Source organism: Pelodiscus sinensis, chromosome 1, assembly GCF_052426305.1.
Source record: "Pelodiscus sinensis isolate ZL-2025 chromosome 1, ASM5242630v1, whole genome shotgun sequence".
Lineage (NCBI taxonomy): Eukaryota > Metazoa > Chordata > Testudines > Trionychidae > Pelodiscus > Pelodiscus sinensis.
The window spans coordinates 110,017,119-110,043,450 of record NC_143052.1 but is presented as its reverse complement, the minus strand read 5'-3'; the positions used below and the strand labels follow the sequence as shown (position 1 = coordinate 110,043,450).

The window sequence follows — 26,332 nt, the reverse complement described above, 5'->3', positions numbered from 1 at the left end:
TTCTGCCTGATTAACCCTAGTAGCCCTGAGCTGTCTAGATCACATGCAACTGCTCCCCGCAGTAAACTTCTTAACTTATGCGTTCCCCACTTTAGTTATGTGCTTTCTGCAATCTATTCTCCTTTGACTTGTTAGGGTAACCTTAGATTTCAGTTAAGTTTGCACTCTTAAATTTTTAGGATGCACTATTGCAACTTTGTTTAAAAGCTAGCTTATTGGCCCTGAAACCTACGTTCTTTGGCACTCGTCGGTGTAACATGGTTCAGGCCTGGTGGTCTCTCCATTTATCATTCATGTTGTGGCAGTTAACAGTAAAACCACTAGTTGTAGTCTCTCTGCAGTGTGACAGTAGTCACCACGAGCAGTACTTTTAAGTGCATTACTAAAGGGCAAAGTCCATGTTGATGTTTGGTCTGCATCATTTTCACCTCTCATACTAGAAAGAAGGAGAGCCACCTCAAACTTCTTCTGCTGGAGAAGACAGTTGAAGTTCACACAACAGAGTACTGTACTGAGAGATCAGCACATTTGTGTTGAAAATCTATATGTGATGCAGGGATTACAGTGAGGCACTCCTAAACTGCACCAACATTACAGCCTGGTGATTGGAAGGTTGGTGCTGACTTCTTCAGTAATAAATTTTGATAAGAGAGTTCTGATTCAGTGTTGCAAAGATCTGAGATGCACATTGTTAGAACAGTGTCCGTCTGATAGATCCTCAAAATGCGAGGGTCTGACAGCCTACTGGAGCTAGATGTTTCTCATGACATTGAAACAGAGTGGGATTGTTTTGTGTCAGCAACACTTAAGCAGTCTCTATCTGTCTTAGAAGGGAATCTTAATGTTACACCATTTCATACTTTGATACCCACTGTTGGGATTAATTATGGTTCAACATCAAGGGAAAGAATAGTTACTCAATCATCCCTATAGTAACTATGGTTCTTTGAGATGTGCTGTCCGCACTGATTCCACTCTTGGAACACAAATGCATGAGATTGTATTATTTTGGCCAGCAGCATCCATTGGGGCCATGTTGACATCTTGGATACTCACGTGTTGCTCCCCAGAGGGCATAAAGGATGGAATGGGCCCAACTGCCCATCAATTTCTTCATCAGTACAGATTTCTGTAGGTATGAGACTGCCTCCCTGATATTGCAATCTGAGTTGTGTAATCTGTATGGACAACACATTTTGAAAACCCGTTGTTACTGAAGTGTAAGGAACCATGTGTTATCAGTTGTCTGCATAGATTCCACTCAGTGACTTAATGAGGATATGTCTATTTCCTCAGAGACAGTTATTAGGAGTCCTATTTGAATACCCACTCTAAAACAGTCCTATAAAAACTGATGCCTATATTAGTTAATAGTGACTAATACAGAGGTCTCCAACCTTTTTACACCCGAGATCACTTTTTAAGTCTCAGAACAGGCGAAGATCTACTGCCCCGCCCCTTCCTTGAAGCCCCGCCTACATTACATAAGGAAATCTAATGTAAATGTACTGCACAGGTACGCAGTTCAGAGAGGGCTCAAGAGCTACTCTTAGAGCCCCTGAGATCTACCAGTAGATCGCGATCTGATCTACTGGTTGGTGACCACGGGACTAATATGTGGGTTGGAGCTCCATGTAGCTGCTTTACATGTTTCAGATATGAGAGCCTTCCTCCAACAGGCAGCAAAACCCTAGTGGAATGAACTACAGTATGACCAAGTGGATCTTTCTTGCCATTGTTAATAACAAGTTGTTAGGTACTTGGAAACCCATTCAGATAATCAGTGGCGGCCCGTCAATACAGATGAATTAGGCGGTCGCCTAGGGCGCCAAGATAAAAGGCCATTGAGGGCTTTGGAGGCGGGGGCGCCGATCGCGCGTTTCGCCTACGGCGCCAGTTGCCGGCAGCTTGTCTAGGGCTGCTCCTGCAGATAATGAATGTATGAGTATAGATTTCCTCTTAGCCTTGTCAGAAAATGTCAAAAATACCTTGGGTATGTTCCTGAATTATCTTGTTCTGTGTAGGTGGAAAAACAATGCTCTCTTTATATTGAAAGTGTGAATCTCCTCATTCCAGAGAGAGTGAAGTTTAGGAAGGAAAAAGAGACGAATGGGCTGGTTTATGTGGAATTCCTAGGGGACTTCAGATGAGCTCTATGAGTAACTAGTACACTATACACAGGGGCCTGAATCTCTCCTATATGATGTAATAGCTACAAGAAATGCAGTACTCATTGATGTCGTAAAGAGAGCAAGTTACTGTGGACTAAAAAAGGAAACTGACAATCTTGCTAATACTAAATGTCTCAGGAACAAGGGAGCATCCAAACTGGGTGGATAACACTCACGAGTCATTACAGGATTGGAAAATTCTACTGGAAAATAGAATGGTGATGTTGAGATATTAATGAAAATGATACAAAAGTAAGGCTGGAAGGGATGTCAAGAAATCTTCTAGTCCACCTTCCCACCTTGAGGCAGGATTAGATATACCTGAACCATCCCTGAGAGGTTTTTACCTAACCTTGTTCTTAAAAACTTGTATTTACAGGGATTCCACAATCTCCCTGGGTAAAATACCCTTATGGTTAGTAAGATTTTCCTAAATTTCCCTTTCTGACAACTAAACAGATTATTTCTTGTCCTACTCTTGGAGACTGTGAAGAACAATTGATCACCATTATTTTTGTAAGACTTTTATGTATTTGAAGACTATGTCTCTGCTCAGTCTTCTCTAGATTAAACAAGCCCAGTCCTTCAGCCCGTCTTCATAGCATGTTCGCTAAACTTTTTATCAACTTTGTTGCTCTCCTCTTGAGTCTATCCAATCTGTCCACATCTTTTGGAAAGCATGAAGCCTTGAAAACATGGTCACAGTACTGCAGCTGTGGCCTCACCAATGCCAGGTAGAGCAGAACAGTTACTGCTCAACTTTTACATGAATACATCTTAGAATAACATTTGCCTTCTTTTATAACAGCATCATGTTTGACTCTTACTCAATTTGTGATCTGCTATAGCTCCCAGATTTTTTTTGCAGTACTACTGCAGTTTGTAGTTGTGCATTTGATTTTTTTTCCTTCCTCAGTGCATCACTTTGATATGTGTATTTATTGAATTTCATTGTTGATTTCAGATCAGTTCTCCAATTTGGTGAGGTCTTTTTGAATTCTTATCCTGTCCACAATTAGGGATGTTAATGGATAACTGGTTACTTGGGGAGCAACCGCTCCTCCCCCGCCACCTGTGTTAGGTGGAGGGTCTGCTCCAGCACCGCTAGGCCCTCACAAGGGGCTGGGAGCTGGCAGCCCTACACAGAGCTGTTTTTTCCAGCCCCCCATGGGCTGGGCACCTGCAGCCCTGCAAGGGGTTGTAAACAGCCACACTGGAGGAGCCCCAGCCCATGGCAGGGAGGCTGCTCCAGCGTGCCCCTTTTTAACCAATTAAATGGTTAAACTGAATTTTACATCCCTATCCACAGGCATGCTTACAGCCCTTCCCCGCTTGGTGTCATTTGAAAATTTTATAAACATATTCTGTACTCCATTATCCAAATAATTGATTAAAATATTGGATCGTACTAGACGTAAGACCTATTCAGATCCACATTTGATCAGTCCTCACACTTTGACATCAATTATATTATTGCTACTACTAATAATAAAAGGGATGTAAGGGGGCGGGGTCCCCAGTAACCTTGCCGGGTGATGCTTTCCTGTACCTAGTAGTCTGACTGGACCCACCAATCGCAGGTGGGGGACTGCTCCATGTGAAACAGTGTTTAATCAGTTAACTTTTTAAATGATAGTTTACATCCCTAAATAATAACTATCTCTTAATATGATTTTTTTTCATTTATTTGTATACCCATATCATCTAGAGTAGACAATATTTCCCTAGTTTGATTATAAGAATGTAATGTGTGACTGTGTCAAGTCCAGATATTGTATCTACTGCTTTCTACCTATCTACTATTCTGGTAACCCTTTCAAAGAAGGAAACTAGATTGGTTTGGAATGATTGGTTCTTGGCAAGTACATGTTGACTATTACTTAGTATTCTCTAGAATTGTCTTCTCTGGCCCCTCTTCCACCAATGTAATGTCCAATTCTTCCCAGGCCAAATGGCTCCTCGGGTGTTTAATAAAATCATATTCTTTTTATAGCTGGCAGGGATTGTCAACTTGCAGCAAGCATGCCAAAGATAGCAAGTTGGTTGAATGGTACACGGTTCAATCAGGGTGCTTTTTAGGATGCCCTGCAGTTTATTTTCCTATTTTTCTATCATATTTTGTACAGATAAAGTTTGTTTTTATCCACATTTGAGTTAACCAAAATTCCTGTTTATGTGAATGCACAACATACCCCATGCTCCTTCAGGGAATTAGAATTTTCAGTCCCAACAATGGAGAAATGGAGGGAGAGCAGCTGCAGGAGACAGGGACCTCTTTAATGTTAGGAGGAAGGGGGGTGGTAGTGGAGGAATTGATAGAGACCTGGGGGAGCAGGGAGTGACTCCCCTCCCCACCCACCCCCACAAAAAGCTTGGCTCATTCCGTCACTGCACTGCCTCATCCATGCTGGAGCCATCATGATCATGCATGCAAATGCTGACTTCATTTCCTCAGGGCACTTGGTATCTAAGAGACAAGGAAGGAAGGTATGGCCCCATATCCCTTCAAGTGGAAAGTCCAATACTTGGTGTGGTATTTTGTTGCCAAAGATCTACTTTTGTTGTGGGTTGTAATATAAATGGTGGATCAAGCATGGTAGCTGATGTGGAAGACTCAGCAGTGAAAGTTTATCCTGGCACATGAGTTTGATCTAAATGTTATGTATAGACCAGGTTTAATTCTGAAGCTTCTTAGGAATATGAGCATGAGGTAGAAATTTCACCCCATAATCATAGAATAATAGGACTGGAAGGGACCTCGAGAGGTCATCGAGTCCAGCCCCCCGCCCTCAAGGCAGGACCAAGCTCCGTCTACACCATCCCTGACAGATACACTGTTTGGATCTCTGTTGTAACTCCATCTCCTTCCTCTTCTCCCCAGATTTTGTTGATCTCAACAATGGCAAATTCTATGTAGGAGTTTGTGCATTTGTAAAAGTCCAACTCAAGGTAAATGGATGTGATTTTGTTTGCTCCATCTGCTGGTGAACTGCTAGTTGATTAAGTACCATGAATGACAGTATTACTGTGTGTGTGGAGCTGAACTGCAACACACCATAGTATTGTGTCAAACCAGACAATCCTATGGGCCCCTGGAAAGCTGAACTTACTAGAGAATACATTCCAAGCCACTTAATACATATAGTCCACAAACGAGAGATGTAGTATTTTAATCAGCTGTCTAAAAGCAAAAGTTCCAGTATTGATTCCTTCATTTTTTTTAACTCACCTCTCAGGATGGGTCATACCATGAAGACGTGGGTTATGGAGTGAGTGAGGGCCTGAAGTCCAAGGCATTGTCCCTAGAAAAGGCAAGGAAAGAAGCAGTGACAGATGGGCTAAAGAGGGCACTAAAGTAAGTGGAGAACCTGAACATTTCTTGCTCATTTTCAAAAGATGGCATAAGAATACAATACGAAATTCTCAGTCATGGCAGGCTCTCTTGTCCCTCAGGTGCTTTGGAAATGCTCTTGGGAACTGCATCCTGGACAAAGATTACCTGCGATCAGTGAATAAACTTCCTCGTCAGGTGCAGTATGTGGGACTTTGGAGAAGGGGAAAGCAGAGTAATTTAGTTTGCCAGGAACCTCCTTGTTCCTAGTTGTATACCCACATCATCTAGACAGTATTTCCCTAGTTTGATTATAAGAATGTAGTGTGTGACTGGCTCAAGTCTTAAAGTCTAGATATATTGTATCTACTGCTTTCTACCTATCCACTATGCTGGTAACTCAAAGAAGGAAACTACATCAATTTGGAATGATTGGTAGGTCACTGGTTCAATTCATGTTTTGAAAGGGATGGAAACCATGAATGTGTCTAGTGGCAATGATTCCACAATCTTCCTTGGCTGCTAGTTATTTGACTATTCTTTGTAAAATATTTTTCCCAATAGCTCATCAAAATTATACAATTCTGAAACTTAAACCCATTGTTTCTCTTTCCAGGGGTCTTGTTTACTCTCTTCTTGTCAGATTCCCATCTCATTCCAATCACTATAGTTTCTGAGCACCAGCCCATTCTGTATCTTTACTGCTAGTGGGTCCAGCTGCACCCTTGTTGGTAATAGTTTAAATAAATACTATTATAGATAGGGATGAACTAATTCCAGTGCCACATCAAAACATGTTACTTGAAATATTGTACTGTGCTATGTACAGTAGAGCTTCTTTTAAACTAGAAAATTTTCAGATAGCATCCCACAGCAACTGCCCCCAGTCCGCTTTCACTATTTGTAAACAACAGTGGGAGCTCTAGTCTAAAAGAAGTGCTGCCAGCCACTACTTTTCCCCCTGCACAGCTGTTGAAAGTTTCAGCTCTCCTCTAACAGTACTGCATTGCAGAAATCTTCAGCATACAGAGAACTGAAAATTTAGGGGCTAAGAAAAATGTGCTGAATGTAATATAAAAAACACTTCATTGGTCTCCTGTACTGACTATTCGTTATCATATTTGCTATAATGAAACCCCTCCACTTTGATATATTTGGAAGCCACCACAGAATATCTAGTATGCTACAGAAATTAGAACAGCTTGCCATAGACTTTAGTTCCAGTTTACCAGAGAGTCTTATATGCAGATGTAGAGCCCTGGGAGTGCTGACCTAAGGGAAGGATCCAGGAGGAGCAGCTATCAGTACCTGATAGATAGAGAATGCCATATTGGAATCAGGTGGGTGGGCTTGGAGGTGCTGATTTATTATCTCAGTCAGTACCAATGGTGGCTGAAGCACAGTATTGCAGCTTCCTGTGGAATTAATATGGACACTGCAAACTCCCCAGTTGTATGTGGGTGAGAGAGATCCCTCTGACACCACTTTATATTGTTCTATCTAGCTTCCCTCAATATGTGCTCAGTTAAAGGGTGGAATATATGATTCCACTCCTGCATTTGAAGGGAAGAAAATGGTCTGCCCAGCTCTAACACATGTCTGTGTACACATCTATAAATTTAAAGTGTGATTTTTTTTTTTTTTACTCCCTTACCTACCTACCTCCCTGTTGTGGGATTGTCCAGATTCTATTACTTCTATATTTAAATATTCTATTGTGTGTTGGTATAGAGGCTAGCCAATAAACATTCACTAACACTGCCAATGATAGTGGTCTGCAAACAACCACTAACTCCTTTCAGAATACAGAACCAAACCAATCCTTTAAGGACAAAAGCGGCCCAGATACTGGTTTAAGAACTGCTAGAGAGGGGGACACAAAACATGAAATATTGTTGTAAGATGCTTTGAGTGTCTGTGACTTTAGAGTTAATGGGGCGGGGAGAATTGGTCAATGAATTACAATTTTTTCCTGTATTAGCTGCCTCCTGAGTTGGATTTCACAAAAGCAAAAAGGCAAGATTTTGAGCCTGCAATAGAGAAGGCAAGATACAGTAGCTGTCTGCAGAAACATAGTGCAGGGCAACCCCAGCACTGTGAGAGCGTGTCCCCACACAAACAGGGCCAGGAGACAGCTTCTTCAAGCACAACGGAACAGGAGCAGCAAAATAGCTCCAGGTGAGTGTTTAATCTGTTTAACTTTGTACTATAAATGAGCACCCCTCCCCAGTTCTGGTCACCTTGTGCTTAAAATGTACAAATTCCTCCATTTACTCCCAAAATTCCATATCACTCTAGTGACCAGAGCATATATGAGCCACGTTAAGTGGAAGGCTGGTTCTTTTAATTCAGACAATACCCAACCCTATATTTGATCCATAGCTATTATACCCCACATTCCTCCAGGAGCTTTTAGGAGGCATTCAGTCCTAAGAGCTACTTTATAAGGTGCACAGTACTGTGGCTCTGAGCCAGAGAATACAGGAGTCAGGCAGCTCCTTATCAGGCAGGAACAGAACCATGAGGTTCCAAGGCTGTAACTCTTGAGTGAGGTGGTTAGCGCTCTACTTCTGCTTGGGCACCATAGCAGGTGTCATAGTCAGTTCACATAACTGTATATGCAATATTTGCATTGGCTTGAGCTCCTCCCATTCCAGAGCCTGCAACAAGAAGTGATAAATGTTGTCTTATATGTAATTCAAAATACTCTGCTACTCGAGTTTGGGTCAGGTTTGTGTATATGGTTCAGGCACAAGAGCAGGGTTTCAGCCACAGATTTCCTGTATAAACTTGGACAGGTCCTAGTCCTGTGCTTGCTAGAAATGGTAATACTTAAGCCTCCCTGACAACCCTGAAGTTGTAAATAGATAATGCTTGTAAAGCATGTTGGGAGTTCGGGGAGCAGCTTTGGTTGGAAAGTGTGATAGAAGAACCATCTATCATAGCTGGATTTTCCCTAGCATGCTATTGGTATAAACTTCCCCCTTCCTACTGTGTAATTATAGCTGAAGTGCCATCTGACTGTGTGTTTATTTCTTGGAGCAGAAGTAGCATCTTAGCCTGCGGGAGCGATGCCACTTACCAGCGCAAGTTACGGCAGAAGCAACTTCAGCAGCAGTTCCGGGAGCAAATGGAAAAAAAACATCAGATGGCAGTAGCCAATCCCATCAGCAAACAGGGTAGGGCAGGCCACTGTTAATCTGCTAGTCTAACAACCGGGACTATATCTACATTAAACATTACAGCAGCACAGGTCTGCCACAGCAGGTGCTTTGCAGTAAGGGCTCTCATGGACCTACAGTATGCAAGTGAGAGACACCTCTCCCCTTTGCATAATTAAACTATGCCCAAGCAGGGATAGCATTGATCACAGCCACTTGTCAGTGTAATTTATGTCCATCAGGGGTGTGCTTTTTTCCTCTCTGGTTCCTGACCAACAGCCCTGACCAAGGTGCTGGAGTAGTCACAACCCACCCTTACCCGTGAGTTAGGCTGGAGTCAGGACCTACAAGGTTAAACTGTTCAGCTGCCTAATTTTACCACCACTTGTTTGACTGAAGAAAGCTTATAAAAAGAAATCTCAAGTCATACTTGTTCCCTATAGGTCACGGCTGTGGATTCAAACAAGACATGATCAAAATTGCCATTATGTTCTCTTAGGAAAGGCTTAGCCAGTGCTGCTATAGAGTACCAACTGGGAATATTGAGAAAACCAAACCTCTGCTTACAGTTCAAGAAATTTTTGGATATTTTCATTGCGCATAGTAGGCCTTACCAGATATCATTTCGTGTCTTGCCCTCCACACCCCCATTTCTAGTGAGTGGCAAGAAGTGGATGTAGGACAGTTAGTATCTTTCTGAAATTACCTGAATTCCTTCCCCCATAGGGGCATCAGGTAGTGTCTTTTGCCTTTGTGGCACTAATAGTTCTTCTTTACCTGTGCCTAGAAGCATCTCTTCAGTCACTGATGAAGCATAGCACTCCAGCAGCAGCGCACCAGGGACCGACCACTGAAGAAGAGTTCTTTGAAGGTCAGAAAAGTGGCAGCTGAATGCTGGCAGACTGTTAGCTCAAAGGCAGGATTTAGGAATGAGGGGGGAGTTGCATAGACCCAATTCTCACTTGAGCAATAGTGGCAACAATAACCTGTAGAGGGGGAAGAGAGGAGACCTGGACAGAGGTGTGAATGGATTCAGGGCCCCACCCTTCCATCAGTAGGTGTTTAAAGCACCCTACAACTAGAGGGGAACCTGCCTATAGGAACCTTTTATTGTAGCCAGTGAAGTTGAGAGATTCTGGTCTTGGTGTATATACATGTGAGCTCACATTCTTGTCAGCAAGAAGTGTCTGAGGCTGCACCTGTATGCTTTAGCCTGTACATGAAAGCCAAGTGCAGTTGCACTTTATTCAACCTTACTCTCTCTAGTAACCACACAGAATCCCTGAAGTCTTAGCTTCACTTGTGCACTATTTTTACACTTTAACTTTAGTTCCCTTTGTTCTTGTATCGACAAACTCCATTATAGTTTTACTGCTCTGGGGCCATCAAGTGAGGGCTGACACTAGGGCTACACTGCTCTGTAATGTCACAATGTTGTCTTCTTTCTGTCTCTGAATTGTTCCAGATGACCCTGAATTGTGGGACATTCCTCTGGAGACCACTGATCTTAGTGATACTGAGAGCCACAAAAGAGCAACTGTCTCAATCCAGGCTCCTACAACACCTCTTGGACACTATCACATGACAACACGCAGCAAGACTCCGCAAACAAAAAACCCTAACAAACCACATGAGAGAGCTACACAATGGCATGAGTCCCCTGGCCACAGGCCTAGCAGCCACTCTTCCAACCAAGGTGTACCAGGTAAGTATGATGAAAGAAAGGGAATATAAATGTAGCTATGATGAGGAATGGGCAGAAGGAAGCAGCTGACTACTTTTAGAAGGCAGTAAGTAAAGGTGAGCATGCATAGTGCTAGAGTCACATGTGAAATTGAATAAGGTCCATAATTAAGTTTATGAACTTTGAGCAAGTTCTAGCAAGTGTCCTGCTGTGGAATTCAGTTTAACAGTCTCACCTACATCCATGGCTGTCCTCCCCTACTGACTGCTTTACCCTTTCAAATGCCAGCTAGCACTTCTTCTTTCAATCTTAAGTTTTAGAATGGCTGTTTTTATGTTCAAATTCTGGTAAAAGCAAAAGTAAATCTACCTCACTTAAGACTTAAGCTACTTGATTAAAATGGGAGATGGATCTCACCAGAAGGGGAACGTGGCTGTCCAGTATGCCCATAAAAGCACTGGCAAAAACATGGTCGAGTTTTGGCATAAGAGAAAGGCAGAATAATTTTCTTACTAAAACCCTATTGTCTTGCTCTGCAGAATGCAGTCCATTCAGGAGGACTCAAGGCATGAAGAAAAGGAAACTGGAACCCTCTTAACAGGACAGCATCTGAAGTATACTAGTTTCCTCTGAATCATTTCAGTCTTACATGGCTCTACTAGATTTTCTCTTGTTTGTCTCATGCATTGTTGATTACAGAAATAGTCAATTTTTTTACTTAACTTTAGCCCATTTTAATATATGTGGTGCCCGTCTTGTGGTTAAAGTGGTTCAGGTATATGAAGCCTTCCCAGTGCCAGGGCTTGTTATAGATCACCAAAGATTTGTGATTTTAATTCCTTTGGCATGACTTGATTCCCTACTGATAAGTGAAGGATGCCCTTCTACTTTTGTATCTCATCACAGAAGTAGTTTCCTTTAAGGTGGATAGCATTCGTTAAGATCAGCTCCTGGAAAGAATTATTTGAATGGAGATTTATACACAATTCTCCGCTGAATGCATTCTAAAGGACTACAGTTGACTGAAGAGTTTTTAGCAGCTTGTGTTTTTATACTACATTTTGGAAAATGTGAATAAATCTTATTTGTAACTATGTGAGGGGTCACTTGTCTTAAGATAGAACAGTCACTTGAACACATTCCTAGTATCATAACATTATGGTTTAATGCAACTCAAGTAAATGTTCACTATCTTCCTGAAGAAAGCAGCAGGTTTGTACCATAACCTTACAAGTGATGAACTGAAAATCACTAACCAGACATTGCCAACTCCCACTTTGTAATTCTAAAATCAACTGTGATCAGAGAATCATTATATGTAAACAGTAATCATTTGAAGACAGACTATCAATATGGGACAGATGAGATCACGGATAAAGGTGGGCAGCAGGGACAGCAAAAAGTTTAGAATAAGTGGTTTAAAACCTTTACAAGTTAGCTAGTACAAGCTGAACCTCTCGTCCTGCACCCTCAGGCCCTGACCAGTGCCCAGCCAGAGAATTTGCTGAACTACAGAGGTCCACATTGTCCAGCAGCATTACCAATACTTCCTCTACTTACTGGTCTCTTAAAAGACATTTAGGAAACAGCACAGAAAAAGTTGGTAAACTAACTTTATGGGACTGCAGGGAAACTTGGTCTCACCCATGTGGTAAGTGGACAACTATGCAACTAAAATCATGCTGGACCACAGATGTTAGCAGAAGAGAGGATCAACCTTCATCCAATTTATTGCAAACTGAGAAATCAAGAGTTACGAATGAGTGTAACCTAAGAAAATTCAACCAGGAGACAGATTCTCATTTCTGCGTGTAAAATAAATACATGTGTCTTTACTGCCTAAGTTTACTCAGATTTTGTGGAAATGGTCATCTAATTTTTGTTCCTTATTGTTCTATATTATTTGGAGCGTGTTAAGTTTGTTAAACAGATAGTATTGTTATTGAAAACTGCTTTTGAGAGGTTTGGGGTTTTTAAAGTGTGGGTTTCAGTATTTCCTGGTGGCAAACTGCTCATCTGCAATTAAATACTCCTGGGTCCAAGAGGAAGGGAAGTAGAACCAGCTGAAAATGAAAACCCACAGTTCAACAAAAGCAGGTTTGGTTTATTTAAATGATTTCATTAAATATTCTACAAAGGTAACAAATGGCAGCACAAAGCGCAATCGTACAAGAAGCGCAATGCCTGGATTTAGTGCAAAACATACAATTAACTATGGCCAGGGAAGCCCAAAGTTTGAATTCATTTTATTGGTGTGGGTTTTTTGTTTTTTACAGTGTACATTGTTAAATAATGTAAAGAAAATATTTGCAATTCAGAAACAGATTTTGTGGAAAAAAGGTACTCAAAGTGTAATATTAACAAAATAATTTAACAGTTCAGTAGCATTAGTTTATTCCTCTAGACTTCAGTTATTTCATCCACAGGAGGGAAATCAATGGTAAATAAAACCACTTCTTGCATAACGTTAAGTGAAAACCAACCTCAAACTTACTAAATCAAAGTAATTTAACAACCATGTGCTGCACTCAGCCAATCAGTTCTTCTACCACAAAGTGTTGCCCCACTCCTGTTACTGCTTAAACTATATAATTACATAGGGCACTGTTTTTCCTACCCATACTTGGTGTATTCAGGAACCTCCTCACCAGTCAATTTTAACCAGAAAACTAAGGCTTTCTGATTCATTTTTACCAGCCCAGACATTTTCTCCTCTTCCAACCACATGTATACAACATGAATCCTTTTCTCTCATTCTGGTATTCTACACAGCCTGTGTTACTTACCAAGAATTTAAAAAAAAAAAATTGAGCAACTGTTTGAGCCCAGCCACCTTGCCAATAGCATCTACCCACAGACTCTTCATTTCCAACTTGTATACTACCAATAATATCCTGGCTGACAAAGCTGCCATAAACATCAAAACCAGGTGAAGGGAAAGAAACAGATCTTGTGCATTCGTTTTTAGAGATAAGAGCAAAACATCCACAAAGTATAAATTCACAAATAAGACCCCCAAGAAGGGAGCGGTGCTCTCAGAAAATTCAGGGAAGATTTTCAGGACACCACTGAGCTACTCCCATGTACTAGAAAGCAGTACTTTGACCTTCACAGCTTGTTGCAGCACTACAGAATAATACTGGTTGGTTGCAGTATTACATTGAACAGGGAACCAGTATTTTTCAGTATGAAAAAGGGAAAATGAGTTGAGAAATAGAAGGTACAATACAATTACTAAAAGATGGCACACTTAGTTATGGTCCTGGTACCAGTTTGAATTCTTTAGAGTGAACAAATCATAAGTCCTCTTCATGCTTGACAGAGGGAATTCCTTGATGCCGGCTATTTCAAGTGCATCCATTGCCGGCAATGGACGTCGCACCAGGAAAGTCTACTCCTAGCACGAATGAATAAAAAAAGGTAAGAAAAGCAATCCCAGCAGATAACCCATCCCCTCAGGGTAATAGCTTCACCTCCATACACACCCTCACCTAGCCACTTTCCATATCACAGTTTTTAATAGTCAAAACACCATTAAAGTTAAACTTTTCCAAAATATGCACTTCCTTCCCATTCTTTGTTCTGATTCAGGCCTCCTAAGGCTCTAGGCAGTGTTTGTTAGTTTCAATTGAGCTTCCTCTTTCCCCTCCATCACTTCTCCTGCCTATCACGCTGTGTTACACCAGCATTGTGCCATCAACTTTTAAATCCGTCAACACGGACTGGTTTCCCCATCACCCAAAACACTTTTCCAACCTACAATAGCTCTCCCTCCTCCAACACCTACCCAAAGTTACAGTATGACATATGTATGTATAAAGATCCAAATTGTTAACCCTTTGGTATCCCAGTCACTAGGTACAAAATAGTCCATTCTTCCCCTTAACTTGCCCTTTGACCAGCTGGGACCTGCTGAGAAAGCAATGCTAACTGCAGAAGCAATAAAAGTCCAAGGCACTAAAATATCCAGCAAGCATACTGGGAGAACAGACAAGTATTCAAGTACATTAATTTATACAATTTTACATTCACATTTATCTAATACAATGAAAATACAAAGGAAAAAGTTAAAGTGTCTCCAATAAGTATAGGATATAGCTAGCTTTTTTTCCATTTTTTCTTTTTAACTTTTTTTAACCCTCTATTTTCCACTCATTTTAAACTGTTGTCCAACAACATTTATATATCACAGTGTTTCCACATCAAAACTGATGGTAAGTACATGTCCGCAGGGAACTTTTTTAAATTCATTTTTAAACAATTTAAATTGCTCTAATGCTGCAGTCAAAGCTGTTAATATATCTTTTTATTTAAAGCAGTAATGACCTATCTCAAGCATGGGCTGCACTGCAAGTCCATTTGTGTGCCCTACCACTCAGGAGGTAAAGATGATTGTTTGGGGGAGAGGAGGGAGATTTGGACAGCTTCTCTCCTGGCCTTCATTCTTCAAGGAGATGAGAAGTGTGTTACAGCCTCATGCTAGGACTAAACTTTCCTATCTCAGCATGTGTGGATTCAGACTCAAACTGAAGTACTTTTACAGTGAGGTCACATTGACTTCTATCTTCATTGCTCATCTTATACAAGAACAGGAGTGTTTATACTTATCACCCTCCTCCCCCCTTCAGAAATGGGGAACTCTCCTTACTGAGAGCTGACAGCAATGGTTGGAATAGGGAAGCTCATTCCCCTTCTGGCAGAAATAGCCAGTTCAGTGCAGCAATAGTAGTTGATACAGGGCCCTAACTCCCTCCCCATCTCCTGTCCCAAGTTCTACCCAGCATAGTCTCTGAGTCTGGCTAAGTGGTCCGCAGATTGGAGCCTGGGGGGTTGCTGATGGATTTCTGCAAGCTGCTGATGTTGAAACTTTGCAAAGAGGCAGCTCCTACAGGCTGGAATTGACCAAGGGGTTGCTGTGCTGGACCACCTGGACCACTCCAGGGAGTGGCAAAGGGTGCTGTTGGGTAACCGTACTGCTGTGGAGGGCACATGGCCTTTGTGAAGTGACCTAGAGAGGTAGCTGATGCTGCAGAGATAGGCGTAGCACCCAGGGAGGATGTCATAGAAATACATAGCTGGCCTGGTGCTGAGAACTTTCTTGCCATTCCAGGGCCCTGAAAGAAAACCCAGCCCCAAAAGAGAAGTTATTTAAGTGTGGTGGAAGCAGTTCCCCTCCATCCACAGACCCTTCCATGTAACTGCATTAAACAGGTACTTCTCAAAGACATCCTGATTCTCCTTTCTCTAGTGCTGGAGAGAACAGGAGGCAGGAGCCCTCTGCATGAGAGCTATGGCTCATTCCTTCCTACAGCACTATTTTGGCTTGACTACATGGAAATTCTTCTTTGCAGGTGCATCTTGATAAAGCCAATAAGTTAGCATGGGCAGCTCTCCTTCCACGCATATGTAAGGGGGAAATAAAGGGAGAAATCTCTTACCTCATAGTTGCTATGCCCCTTGCCACCTCTTTTGCCAGAGAGGTTCATGGCATCACGGGCCCAGTTGTCTACCAACTTGTGCAGATCATCTGTAAAAGTCCCTTTCCGGCTGGAGGTTATGGCAGGAGGCTGAGACTGGGGTGCCTGGCTGTTCACAGTCCCACCAACTGTGTTGGTGCTGCTGGTCCCTAGAAATCACAAAGACAACAAAAACAATCAAAAGCCAGCTTACCATTTACCATGGCAACAGTGGAATAGTACAAAGCAAGAGTTAAAAAGCCATGCACATGAATTGTACATTTTGATTCTAGGACATGTTGGAAGGGGAATTTACAGGGGCTTATTTTGCCATTTTCTCAGATTAAAGGTATTTTGTAAATGTGTTTGTTTTCCGAGAAGGGCTGCAAAGTAGCAGTTGGGCAGTAGCCACTCAATTTCTACATGTCAGGCTCCTCTTTGACAGCGAGGGAGGAAAGATTAGGTTTCATATTAAGTGGCAGTAATTGTGATGAACAGCTGCCTATTTCCCCTCACATCCCACTTTTTTAAAAAGTATGTAGCAGCTACTGTTTGAACACAATTCCTTTTCAACTCTGCGCACATAACAGACGGCTGAGTAAGAAGCAGTAGTCAGCAGAGCTAGCTGCTCTGTAACCCAAGGAACTCCGCTCTACAGGGTGCAGAATGCCTCAGGAACCCAGATTAGGTGAAGAGAGTATCTGGATGAGAGGCAGACACTGTTGCACTCAACTAAATGACTCATGTCCAAGGGGACAGAGCACACTGATCCCTAGTATATCCATCTGGCAACAACTGCAGTAAGCAGGGCAGTCTGCATTTCAAAAAAAAAAAAAAAAAAAAAAAAAAAAAAAAAAAAAAAAAACTTTGTGCTGAGTTCCTGGAAATCTTTTTTGCCACTGATCAGAGTCACCATTCAGAGCAGCAAGTATTTCATGGGAAAACAGCAAATTTAGTTCAGTGCAAGAGAATGGGGAGCAGCTAGAGCATATATGGAGAAACTATTCACACGGTTGACACAATTACAGTAGTCCACATAATGCCAAATTTCAAGTTCTCCTGCAGAGTTCACTGAAGGTTACTCAAAGTGAAAAGGATTTTGAGCTTCTCACTCATCTCTTCTCTTCTCTCTCATGTATTTTCCACCAACCTCAGGCCTCATTTGCAAGTGCAAAATAAACAGCTGCATTTGATTACGTTTCTGAATGGCAGTCATCACTATGCATTTTGCATACATAATAAAATAAGCCTCAACCCTGAGAGGAAAAAACCATTATGCGCCTTTTGTAACTGGTGTTTTTAAAGATGGGTTGCTCATATCTGATTAGGAATGAGTGCGCCACATCAACAGCTAGTGGAAAGTTTCACCCTATACCTGCTGGGTTGACTGTGGAGCCAACTGGAGTGGTGCCAGTGTGGTGTACTATAGATGACTACCCACCCAGCTCCTTATTGCCAGCTACTCAGACAGAGGGGATGGAAAGTGGGCATGGAACAGAAATGAGCAACATCTCAAAGAACAGTTACAAAAGGCAAGTAACCTTTTTTAAGCCTTTCAGTGCTTGCTCATATCAATCCCAATTCAGGGATTAATCAGCCTTATGAAGGGGGATGGGTCGGAGTCAATAAGCTGTCTGGATTGTTGCACAATGGCATAGCAGGATGCGAAGGTATGCACTGAGCACCATGTCACGGCTTACAGATGTCCTGAAGAGGCACATAAGCTAGGAAAGCAGATGAGAAGATCTGTGCCCACTTGGAGTGTGCTAGGACAGTTGGGGAAAGGGAACCATGGCCACGCCATAGCACATCTGAATACATGCTGTGATATCAGCAGGCCCTTCATGCGATACGCCACTGCCAAGAACTACAAGGACTTACAAAAGCTTGGTGTGGTCAATGTAGAAGGACGTGCCCTTCTGCCATCAGGGGAGTGCAGTTATTCCTCCCTGAAGCTTCTGTGGGGCTTTGCATAAAAAAGGTAAAAGTATCTCTATCTGGTATGGAAGCCTAAGACTACTTTTGGAAGGAAAGCTGGGTGATGTCTAAGCTGAACCTTGTCTTTATGAAAAAGAGTGTATGGGGGCTCCAAGACCAGGGTACAGAGCTCTGACACCCACCACGTGGAAGTGATAGCTACCAGAAAGGCTACTTTCCATGAGAGGTAGAAAAGGGAGAATATGGCCACGGGCTCAATGGGAGGTCCCATAAGCACAGCAAGGACCAAGCTGAGATCCCACATAGGGAAAGGGCACTGGACCAGTGGGTAGAGCCTGTCCATACCTTTAAGGAAGCACCCACCCAGGGAGTGCAGGAAGACAGAGTGACCCACTTCTCCCAGATGAAACACCGATATGGCCACCAGATTCACCTTGAGTGAAGAAGTCACCAGATTGTGTTGTTTAAGCGACACAAGGTATTTGAGCAACTGGGATATGGAGGTGGACAAGGGGGCGAAGTTGTATTGAGAGCAACAATATGAAAAAAAGCTTCCATTTGGCTAAGTCTAGTGGAGAGCTTCCTAGTACTGAGAAAGACATGTCAGACTTGATCTGAACATGCCTGTTTCATAGGGTTCAGCCACACAGCCTCCATGCCGTTGGACTTTGTTCCCTTTATCTAAGTGGTGGAGGTGACGATGGTCCTCCATTATTAGGCCCGGGAGGAGGGGTAGCAGAATGGGTACGTACACTAACAACTCCAGCAGGGTAGGATACTAGTGCTGACAGGCCCAGGCCATGGCCACCAAGATAATGTTTGCCTTGTCCCTGTGCAGCTGGAGGAGCAGTTCCATCCTCAGGAAGTCCAGGAGTATAGGGCTTGGAAACAAAGCGCAACACTTCAATGCTTGGGGCTGAAGTAGGGATATGAAGGACTAGTCAACTAGGTGCTTCCCCATCTTACTGCCTCTGTCAGAAAGAGGCATCGGGGGAAGGGGGGAGGAAGGGCAGGGGAGAAAATGGGGTATTTCAACATGGCAGTGCCGCTTGAAGCCTCGGGCCAGTCCCCGGGCTTCACACAGCGCTGCCACTTTGAAACGCCTCGGGGGGCCCGGTGTTAGGCTGCATGGGTGTTTCAAAGAGGCAGCACCAATAGGAACCCAGGATCAGTCCCCAGCTCATCCCAGGTGCCACATGGCACTTTCGCCTTTGAAGAGTATCAACAGCCCTAGGTGGAATCTCCCCATCAACAAATTGAAAAGTCGATGCAAAATGCATCAACTTTTCAATTAGTTATTTGACATCCATAGGCTGAAGCCCGTCAGGGCCTTCTGACAGTCCATGTAGTTGAAGCAGGAGGTGCCACCAGTGCCGATGATGACAAGTTGGCGGTTCTGGAGGACTTGAATGGGGAGTGAGACCAGTGCTGGAATGTTGTGGTCTGCGGAAAGTACTAATGCCAGGACGAGACTTTCTTCGGCACCCAAGATGTTGCACTACTCACCGGTGCTCTACTCACTGAAGCACTCACTAGCAGGTCCTCTCAGACTGAAGGGCAAATTTTATTAAGAGCTGCTTTGGGCAAAAGTCATGATCCTTTCTGTGGTTTAAAAGCTTTGCAAATCTTGCACATGTCCACCTGATGAGCTTCCCCAGGCATCAGACACAAGTTGTGGGGATTGCTTAGACATAGATTTTAAACAAGACCTTCAGGATTTGAAGACCTGGGACTTAGGCATACCCCAAGGTCCCTAGAGGGACACAGGTGGGAAGGGAAACCCTTTCAACTCCTGCAACACTACACCACTAACTGATAACTACAACTGTTCAGAAACAGGCTAGCCATAAACATTAGGGACTTGTGATACTTGCAGTGCAAGAGAGGCACAGTTCAAAAAGCGGTCACTGGTCTGCTCCTGCAACCTACCTCTCCTACACCATGAACATAAGGGACTGAGCAGACTAACCATCTTTCAAGTTCTTTCCCTGATGCAAATCAGGTCCTGGCCCAAGCAGAGGGGAAGAAAACAAGTATGGGCCATAGATGGGTAACACACATCTCAAAGCACCCAAAGTAAGGGAAGGTTATTCACCTGGTGCAGTAACTGGAGTTTGAGATGGAGCACCCATGGAGACAACCATCTTAGGTGCTTGAGCACTACTGAGCCTCTGACTGAAGATTTTAGGTAGCAGTGCCCTTGGTCGGCTGTCCACACAGGATGCCAGCGCATTACATTCGAAACAGCTATCCCACATGTGTAGCCAGCCGTCTCTTCAGTTCCCTCTCTGACCCAGATGTAGAGGAGTCCAAAGCAGAGGGGAGGGAAGTGTGGATGGTGGGTCACCCATGGGAACAACCATCTGGAACTCCAGTTACTGCACCAGGTGAGTAACCTTCCCTTCTTCAAGGATTGTCTCTGTAAGTGCTCCACTTTAGGTGATTACAAAGAGTAGTCGTGCTAGGTGGTGGATGCTTTGGAGGATGAGAATCAGCGACCAAGAGTATTGTTGGGCCAAAATGTGTATCAGTCTGCAAAGGTCTGAATGGCATAATGCTTCGTGAAAGTGTGATATGAGGCCCACATGGTGACCTTGCAGATATCCTCTGTTGGTACGGCCGGGAGAAATGCCATTGATGCTGCCATCACTCTTGTGGAGTGAGACCGTATGTTATGATGGGGGCTCCTTCTGAAATATAGCATAGGCTAAGTGTATACAGCCTGAAATCCATTTGGATAGTGTTTTGAAATGGGTAACCCTTGTGATCTCTCTGTAGAGGAAATGAAGAGCCGTGGAGTTCTGCGGAAGGGTTCCATGCGTTTTAAGTAAAAAGAAACTGCCCTGTGGATGTCCAGGGTGGGCAGCATCTTTTCCCGGTGGGGTTTTGGGAAAAGAAGGGTAAGTAATGGGTTCGTTGCAATGGAATGATGTAAGTACCTTTTGGAGAAATTTGGGGTATGTACAAAGGTGTCCTTATGAAAAATTGTATATGGGGGGATGGGGGAGAGGTCTGCCATCAAGGCCCTCAGCTCACCTACTCTTCATGCGGAAGTAATTGCAACAAGGAAAGCTACCTTAATCAATAGGTGTAGCTGGGAACAGGCAGCTAGGGGCTCGCAGGGCTTTTCCATAATAATCCTGAGCAGGGGCGGATGAGAGTTTTGCAGGGCCCAGGGCACGGAGCCTATTGAAGCGCAGAGCCTGGGGCAGCACAATTTCACACATGTGCCACGGCCACAGCCAACAGGTAGTAGCGCATGCGCGGGGCCTATTGAAGCGCAGGGCCCAGGGCAGCTGCCCCGCTCGCCCTGCCCTAGATCCGCCGCTGACCCTGAGCATGTCATTGAGGTCCCATGCAGTGTTGGGTCCTTTCATGGTGGAAACATATTGTATAGGCCATGTAGGAATCGTTTAATGGAAGGATAAGTAAAAAAGCAGAGTGGCCCTGTAGTGGAGGATGCAGAGCTGTGATGGCAGCAAGGTGTACTTTGATAGACCTTAAGGATAGACCCATCTGGTTCAAATCTAGGAGGTAACATAGTATCTGAGGCACTCTGGTATCTGCTGGAGTGCAGTTATGTTCTGAGCACCAAACTATAAAGTGGTGCCATTTTTGTGTATATGTTTTTCTGGTTGTAGGTCTGTGGCAGTTTGTGAGGACTTACTGTACTGCTTCCAGGCAGGCTGTCACTATACAGCTAACATCCATGGCTAAAGATGGAGTGTGTGGATGGCAGCATTGTGTATTTGTCCAGTCTTGTGACAGCAGGGATTGGACTGGTGAAAAAAGAACTATGCACATCTGTAGCAGATATGGGTACCAAGTTTGTGGGGGCCAGCTGGGGGCTATGAAGATTACCCTAGCCCTGTCCTGTTTGATTTTGAGAATTGTCCACTGGACAAGAGGGAAAGGTGGAAATGTACATAGCAGAGGTGCTTCCCACTTTATGCTGGACACATCCCCTAGGAAGTAGGAGTCTATGCTTGTTCCACAGCAATAGTGTGGAAAACGAGTGTTCGTGTGGGTGGCCAATAGGTCCACCATGGGGAACCTCCACTTCTGGAAAAGGCGTGTCAACAATGATGAGTCGATTTCCCACTCATTCCGTGGCAAGTGTTTACTGAGATTGTCTGAGAGACCATTGTCTTTGCTGGGGAGATAGGTGAACTGCTTCCCGGCAGAGCTGATAGGAATGGGCTCCTCCCCGCCAGCTGATACCGTACATCATAGTAACACTGTCCATAAGTATTTGAACTGTTTTGTTTGCAAAACAAGTGTATGCAAGCATTGTGGACTGCCTTTAGCTTGACCAGGCTGATATGCTGCTTGGCCTTCTCCGGGGCCCACTGTGCCTGAACATGGTGACCTAAGTGGGCTCCCCAACCCAGTAGCAAAGCATCCATAGTGATTGTCAGCGATGCTGGAGGTTTCTGGAAAGGGACCACTTTGCACACATTGTCGTGCAGAGTCCATCATGTGAATGAAGTCTTTATCTTGCCTGGTTCAGTAAAACTTTGTTTTATAGAATGTACATGCGGCCTGTATACCATCCACAACCATGCCTGGAGCGGTCTCATGTGGAAGCAGGCTTGTGGTACCACAAACATGGCTGCAGCCATGTGTCCTAGCAGTTGAAGACAGTGTCAGGCTGGTCTGTGCTAGGGATATAAGGTCCACGATTGCCAACAACCTCTGTTCTGGTAAGGAGTCTATTGCTGTCCTGCAGCCTAGGTGCGCGCCTATAAATTCTGAAATCTGCATATGAGCTAGTGTGCATTTTGCTAGATTTATCTGGAGCTCCAGGCTGTCAAAGAGGGCTCTGGTGGTTTTGACGCCCTGTTGTGTGTTACGTACGATGAGACCTTTTAACAGGCAGTGGTCCAAATATGGGAATATGATGCCCAATCTGCAAAACTGGGCAGCAACCACTGTCAGGACCTTTGAGACTACCCAAGGAGTTCTTGAGAGTCTGAAGGATAGAACTCTGTACGGAAAGTGTAAGTGCCCTATCGTAAATGATAGAAATTGTCTGTATGATGGGTGTATCAAAATATGAAAATATGTTTCCTGGAAGTTGAGGGTAGACAGCAAAGCTCCTTTTTCCAAGGCAGGAATGATAGCGGCAAGGGTTACTATCTTGAATCACTGGGATTGAACGACGTGGTTGAGTTTGTGGACATCTAAGACTGGTTTTCATCCTCCTGTCTTCTTGGTGGTGAGGAAGTAATGAGAGTAGAATCCCTTGCCCCTGTGCTCCGGTGGTACATTTTCTATGGCACCTAGCTGTAGGAGATGTTGTGCCTTTTGTATGAGCACATGTTCGTTAGAACGGCCCCTGAAGGAGAATGGGGAAGTTTGGTGCGGAAGGTACAACTAAAAATGGGATGCAGTAACCAGTTTCGATGATTTCCAGTACCCACCTGTTAGTGGTGATGGTATGCCATGCTGGATACAATGCAGCTAGTCTGGTGCCAAACGTGTGGAGGATTTGGATTGCTGCTGTGGAAAGACTAGGGCTGTCAGATCCTCAACAGGACTTTAAAATGCCTGTCAGGACTTTAATGGTTTCTGAGCAGTCGTCTGCTCAGGGACCTTCCTGCGATTGCTTTGGCATGGTCAGCGCCTGTTGTAGTAGTGCCTTGGTTGCTGGTTGAAAAGTGGTAGTTTGTACCTCTGAGTGAATGACCTTTCCTGTTTTCTTTTCGTACCAGGTACATGTATGCCAAGTGTCTTTAATGTGGCTCATGAATCCTTTAGTGTGTGGAGCAAGGCATTTGTGAATTCAGCAAAGAGCTTGGTGCCTTCGAAAGGCAAGTCTTTAGCTGTGGCCTAGACTTCTCTTGGAAATCCTGAGAGCTAAAGCCACGATGCCCATCTCATGACATCTGCTGACGTGAGGGATCTTGCTGTGATGCCCGCTGAATCTAGTGCAGCCTGGAGAGCCGTTCTGGAGATTTGCACACCCTAGCTGATGTTCACTTTAAACTGTTCCCTTTTATTATCAAGAAGAAATTCAATAAAAGATGTGCGCTGATCAAATATATGGTGTGTATATTTGGTGAAGGGTGCTGAATAGTTAGATATTCTATGCTGGAGGCTGGCTGATGTATATCCCTTCCTGCCCATCCTACTAATCTCTTCTAGTCCCTGTCATAAGGGACCCTGCAGGTGGCCTGCTGTTTTCCTCTCTGGTTTATGGCATCCATCACCAGGGAGTTTGGGATGGGATGGGAAAATAGAAAGTCAGCCGTTTTGGAGCAGCATAGTACTGCCAATCTGACCTTTTGCAGGTCGGAGATATTGTGGCCAGTCTGCCAGATGGCTTTTGCTGGATCCATGAGGGCTTCATTCATGGAGATGGCCAGTTGACCACGTAGAGAGGCATGCAGTAGGTTTGTCAGCTTATGCTGAGTCTCAGGCTTAGCTGACAGGGATATTTCTAATGTGTCCACAACTCTGAGTGCCTGGAAAGATTTGAAATCATCCCCAGAAGTTGGCAATGGGGGCATGATTGTATGATCCAGAGACAAAGAGATGTGCATACGTGGGGGTGAGTCAGATGTCTGGTCATCACCCATTACAACCACGTCCTCTTCAGCCCCGCATGAACTGGAATGAGAGGAGACTGGGCAGTAGGGGCCTGGCGATGGCTGTTGTGCCCACAGGTGTGATCTGGTGTTCTGTAGGCTGCCCATGGGTCCCAGCCAGTGTTCCCACTAAGCTGCATAACAGCACAGCTTCACAGGTGATTAATCAGCTCTGCCCAGTCAGTCAGCTCCATGAACAGAGCCCTGAGCCTCTGGCTTGGTGGGGCTGATTCGTCACCTGAGAAACTGTGCTGCCACGCAGCTTAGAGGCAACACTGGTCCCAGTAAGGCCAGTTGGGTGGGATGGGTGGTGGGAGCCACTGTGGTAGTTGCCACTGCTATGTGAGTTTAACCAAAGAGCGTCTAGGCATGTGTGCCTGACTAGGCCCATCGTCATCACTGGATAATGGTAGCGCCATGGCCAGGGTGGATGAAAGATTAAACTTTGATATGTTCGCGATACCACTGGTGCCGAACAAGGCTGTTCTTCGTACCAAGGAAACTGAATTCCGCTCCCGTGGTGAACTGAGATACCTATGGAGAGGGAAGCTGAATGGGCACCAGTGAGACTTGCATTGCCGGTGCTGGCAGTCTACGGTTGCAATGGTGTCAGTAGTTGTGTGCACTACTGGTGCAGTGTTTAGTTGGTGCTGACATCGTGGCTCTCGGTGTAGAGGGTGAGAGTGATCTGGCTGATACCAACAGCATTTTGTCCAGTGCCAACATGGAGGCTTTTTGCTCAGTCTCCATCGGTGCCTTGGAGGAGTCGGAACAGACCTTTTCCTTGGGTGTTAGCTCTTGTGGTGCCAGCCCCATAAGCTGCCCGTTTTTCCAGCGCCTTAGATGCTGTAGGTGCCAAGGCAGACACTTGAGACAAAAAAAAAAAAAAAAAAAAAAAAAAAAAAAAGCAGCACACCTCCTCGAGCAGGACTCAGTTCCTGAGGAAGAATTGGACCTCTTTTTGGGCACCTGAGCCCTTTCATGATCTTTTGGGCTCCACCTGGTGGGATCCCTTCTCTCCAATGCAGCTCCAGGGAATGGATGCCTGGGTGGCATGATATGCTCAGGATCTGAGGCAAGACAAGCAGTCTTCTCCAGCTGAATCATTTTTAATTAGCGTTCTCTGGCCTTCCTCATTCGCAAAGTGAGTTTTTTGCAGTGAGGACACTCATCCGTACAGTGCTTCTCACCCAAGTAGCGGACTGCGAGTGTCTGTCTGATATGGAAATGGACAGCCTGCAGCTCTCACACCTCTTAAAACCAGGTGAGCCAGGCATGTTCCAGTGAAAAAGCAGTTGCTGCCAGATGGCCCTGCAAAAGTATGCTACCTAACTACACTATAACATTGAGGGGAAATTTGTTTTTAAACTATTACCATAAAAATAACAACCATCACCACCACCACAACTACTACTAATGCCTAAGTCTTAACTATTACCACTAAGTATCTGTTCTCACCTGAATGAGGGCAACTGCTAAACTGCGACCGAAGCTGGCGGCGGTAAAGAAGGAACTGAAGAGATGGTTGGCTGCGCATGCAGGGTAGCCATTTCAAATGTCGTGCGCTGGCGCCCCACATGCACAACCAACTGTGGGCACTGCTACCTAAAATCTCCCATTAGAGGCACAGCAGCACTTAAGCACCTAAGGTGGACCACCTACAGGGCCACTCCTCTAAGAACAACTTCCATTTCCTCTTCAAATACTGGTCCTGATGTGCATTCCACTGTGCGTAATGGGCAAGTAATACTCAGAGAGGAGACAGGATGAAGTGGTATAGCTGTCCCAAAGGATGTCTCAGTGGAGGAGTGTTGGACCATGGTCTCAAGAATGTGTGGCTGGAACTATGTAGACAACCTTGCATGTATTAAGCAGGGCCACCTCTTCTAGTATAGTTATGTTACTAAGGCTGCCTTGCGTGCCAGCAGTGAGCTTTTACAGACTGTGGAGGAGATAGGTGTGCCAACTGAGAGTAAGGGACAGCCAAGAACCAACCAACAG

General features: G+C 44.3%; 3 protein-coding genes across 35 annotated transcripts in view; 1 reads left to right on the top strand and 2 right to left on the bottom strand.

The window, feature by feature from the left end:
• Nucleotides 1–5,475, bottom strand: part of ERC1 (ELKS/RAB6-interacting/CAST family member 1) — a 512,836-nt gene extending 507,361 nt beyond the window's left edge. For all 8 annotated transcript variants that reach the window (XM_075941054.2, XM_089775709.1, XM_075941075.2 and 5 more), the window contains exon 1: nt 5,401–5,475. The gene's annotated coding sequence lies outside the window, so the exon portion shown is untranslated. The remainder of the gene's footprint in view (nt 1–5,400) is intronic.
• Nucleotides 1–12,190, top strand: part of RAD52 (RAD52 DNA repair protein) — a 28,274-nt gene extending 16,084 nt beyond the window's left edge. For 3 of the 8 annotated variants that reach the window (XM_075941163.2, XM_075941149.2, XM_075941155.2), the window contains 7 exons: nt 5,408–5,526; nt 5,625–5,700; nt 7,484–7,680; nt 8,548–8,681; nt 9,451–9,534; nt 10,129–10,368; nt 10,887–11,441. In XM_075941163.2, the coding sequence (XP_075797278.2) occupies nt 5,408–5,526; nt 5,625–5,700; nt 7,484–7,680; nt 8,548–8,681; nt 9,451–9,534; nt 10,129–10,368; nt 10,887–10,945 (909 nt within the window). In that variant the 3' untranslated portion in view covers nt 10,946–11,441. Of the gene's footprint in view, nt 1–5,052; nt 5,121–5,407; nt 5,527–5,624; nt 5,701–7,483; nt 7,681–8,547; nt 8,682–9,450; nt 9,535–10,128; nt 10,369–10,886; nt 11,442–11,821 lie in introns of those variants that run through there. The other 5 variants (XM_075941121.2, XM_014579689.4, XM_075941132.2 and 2 more) reach the window with 4 other exon arrangements.
• A 387-nt stretch (nt 12,191–12,577) lies between these two features.
• WNK1 (WNK lysine deficient protein kinase 1) overlaps nt 12,578–26,332 on the bottom strand; it is a 163,955-nt gene continuing 150,200 nt past the window's right edge. For 18 of the 19 annotated variants that reach the window (XM_089775661.1, XM_089775670.1, XM_075940982.2 and 15 more), the window contains 2 exons: nt 15,786–15,973; nt 12,578–15,461 (listed from right to left, as the gene is read on the bottom strand). In XM_089775661.1, the coding sequence (XP_089631787.1) occupies nt 15,147–15,461; nt 15,786–15,973 (503 nt within the window). In that variant the 3' untranslated portion in view covers nt 12,578–15,146. The remainder of the gene's footprint in view (nt 15,462–15,785; nt 15,974–26,332) is intronic. The other variant, XM_075940997.2, reaches the window with a different exon arrangement.